At 46.9% G+C, this 2,003-nt stretch overlaps 1 protein-coding gene across 1 annotated transcript in view; it reads left to right on the top strand.

Annotated features, from left to right (window-relative positions):
• The window catches only part of LOC101856978 (dermokine-like), a 3,911-nt gene extending 1,924 nt beyond the window's left edge, over positions 1-1,987 (top strand). The window contains exon 3 of the mRNA XM_005104753.3: positions 160-1,987. Within this exon, the coding sequence (XP_005104810.1) occupies positions 173-826 (654 nt within the window). The 5' untranslated portion in view covers positions 160-172 and the 3' untranslated portion in view covers positions 827-1,987. The remainder of the gene's footprint in view (positions 1-159) is intronic.
• The last annotated feature ends 16 nt before the right edge of the window (positions 1,988-2,003 follow it).

Here is a 2,003-nt window from a genome sequence, read left to right on the forward strand (position 1 = left end):
AAGAAGAAGAAGAAGAAGAAGAAGAAGAAGAAGAAGAAGAAGAAGAAGAAGAAAAAGATCATCATTTGTAAAAAGACCATTCCCATACAATACAGCTAAAAGCTTCCAATACCCATACAAGTATACATGTAAGTGTAAACGTTTTGTTCCATATTCCAGGTTAGACTCTATAATGCGCTCTGTCAACAACGACCAATTGGCAGCTCTAAACCCCGCCCTCGGAGATGCTACTGCCAAAGCAAACTCCGCTCCAGACCTCGCTTCAGCCGATATCGTGGACGCACCGGTCCCAGAAGGGGGTGGCACCAACGGGCCCGGGACCCTCCCCTCCTCTACCAGCCACCCCGCCCACCTGGATGAGCTCCACAAGGGCTCTTGTTCTCAGTCCGGTGTGAAAAACACAAGCATAGTCACCGCGGACATAAACATTGTAGGCGGTGCCAAATTCGATGACGTCGGCTCGAGCAACGTCAGCAAAGATGCCTCGGCGACCAATGACAGCAGCGCGGGGGCGGGGCCAGACAACAGCTGTCAATCACGCCACAGCGAGAGCAACGATAGCGGCTTCGGCTCGGAGAGAAAACACTCGCAAGGGAATGACGGGGGGTTCCACGCCTCCGCCAGTGCAGGTAACCATAGTAACAGCGGAGGGGGCGGGGCCGCCGTTGCCGGCGGGGACAATAAAGGCAAACGTCACAGCCAGCCCAGCAGCGGTAACACCCGCACGACCTCTGTGGTGTCTTCCTCTGACGTCACGCTGCAGAATCACGTGATGTCCACCGTGGATCTTGGCGATGACGTCTTGGCCCCAGTCACGGAAGTCTGAGGATATGATATGATATTTATATATTTCATGTATATACGTTATATTATATTATAAACATACATGTTTACTGTGACAGCACTGGCAGTCTCGCGTCCAGCGAGCTCGTTCTGAATGTGAAACCGATACGATTTTCAAATAGAAGTTAAACTATTTTGCTCGTGTGGTGTGACGTCATACGACATCAAACTCACATAGAAGTATGTCATACGGGCGGCACGACAGCTGTGTGGAAAGATTTGAACTTTGACTTGAACCAAAATAAAACCCGCAGAATAATAATTATAACAACAACCACAAGAGAGGCGGTGGCCCTGGCAAAGAGCACGCTCTTCGGGGCTCCAAATATTTCCAGCGGATAGGCTACGACACACCCAACAACAACAACAACAACAACAACAACAACCAACAACAACAACAACAGCAGCAGCAGCAGCAAGAACAGGGGTTGGATTCGGTTTCGGGAAAGGTAGATCTATTATAATTGTGTTTTCTAGTATGTTCCTTTTCTGCGGCGATACACGTGTATTATGGTATTTCACACAACCCGGGTTGATCCTGACAATCGGATTCAAGGAGGCACGCCTTTAAGTTGTCTCAAAATGTGTTTGAGGTAAGGGGGAGGAGGGAAGGTGACAAGGTGTCATTAACATCACACACCATTTTAATACTAGATCTACGTCATGTCATAACAGAAGTATAGAAAACATTAACACTTACCTTGATAATATCATGACAGTGTCACTGATTCCGCATATTAATTGTGTCAATGACTTTGTGTATCAGATGATATCTTGATACGACTTTCAACTCAATCAAATCAATCGAAGTGTGCACACACTGTTTGTTTGACCTGTGTTGTGGCTTCGCTCGTCATCGTTGCTCGCAAAACAATTTCAGGTGAACATCTTTACTTGTCTGCAGGATGTTACACCTCTCTCAGACTGAGTTGGGTTGATTCTAAAAAACAAACAAACAGGGGTGAAGCAGCCTGCCCCCTCAGTGATCTAAATTGTGGGCGGAAATGATTGATAATCATTATGCTTATCAGATCATATTATTGTTGCAGTTAACGGACGAAGTAGAATATGGTGCTGTTCTAACGAAAGGACGCTGGCTTTCTGAGAGAGAAAGAGGAGGGAGAAAGAGAGAGAGAGAGAGAGAGAGAGAGAGAGAGAGA

The sequence above is a fragment of the Aplysia californica genome, unplaced genomic scaffold (genome assembly GCF_000002075.1).
Source record: "Aplysia californica isolate F4 #8 unplaced genomic scaffold, AplCal3.0 scaffold00434, whole genome shotgun sequence".
NCBI lineage: Eukaryota > Metazoa > Mollusca > Gastropoda > Aplysiida > Aplysiidae > Aplysia > Aplysia californica.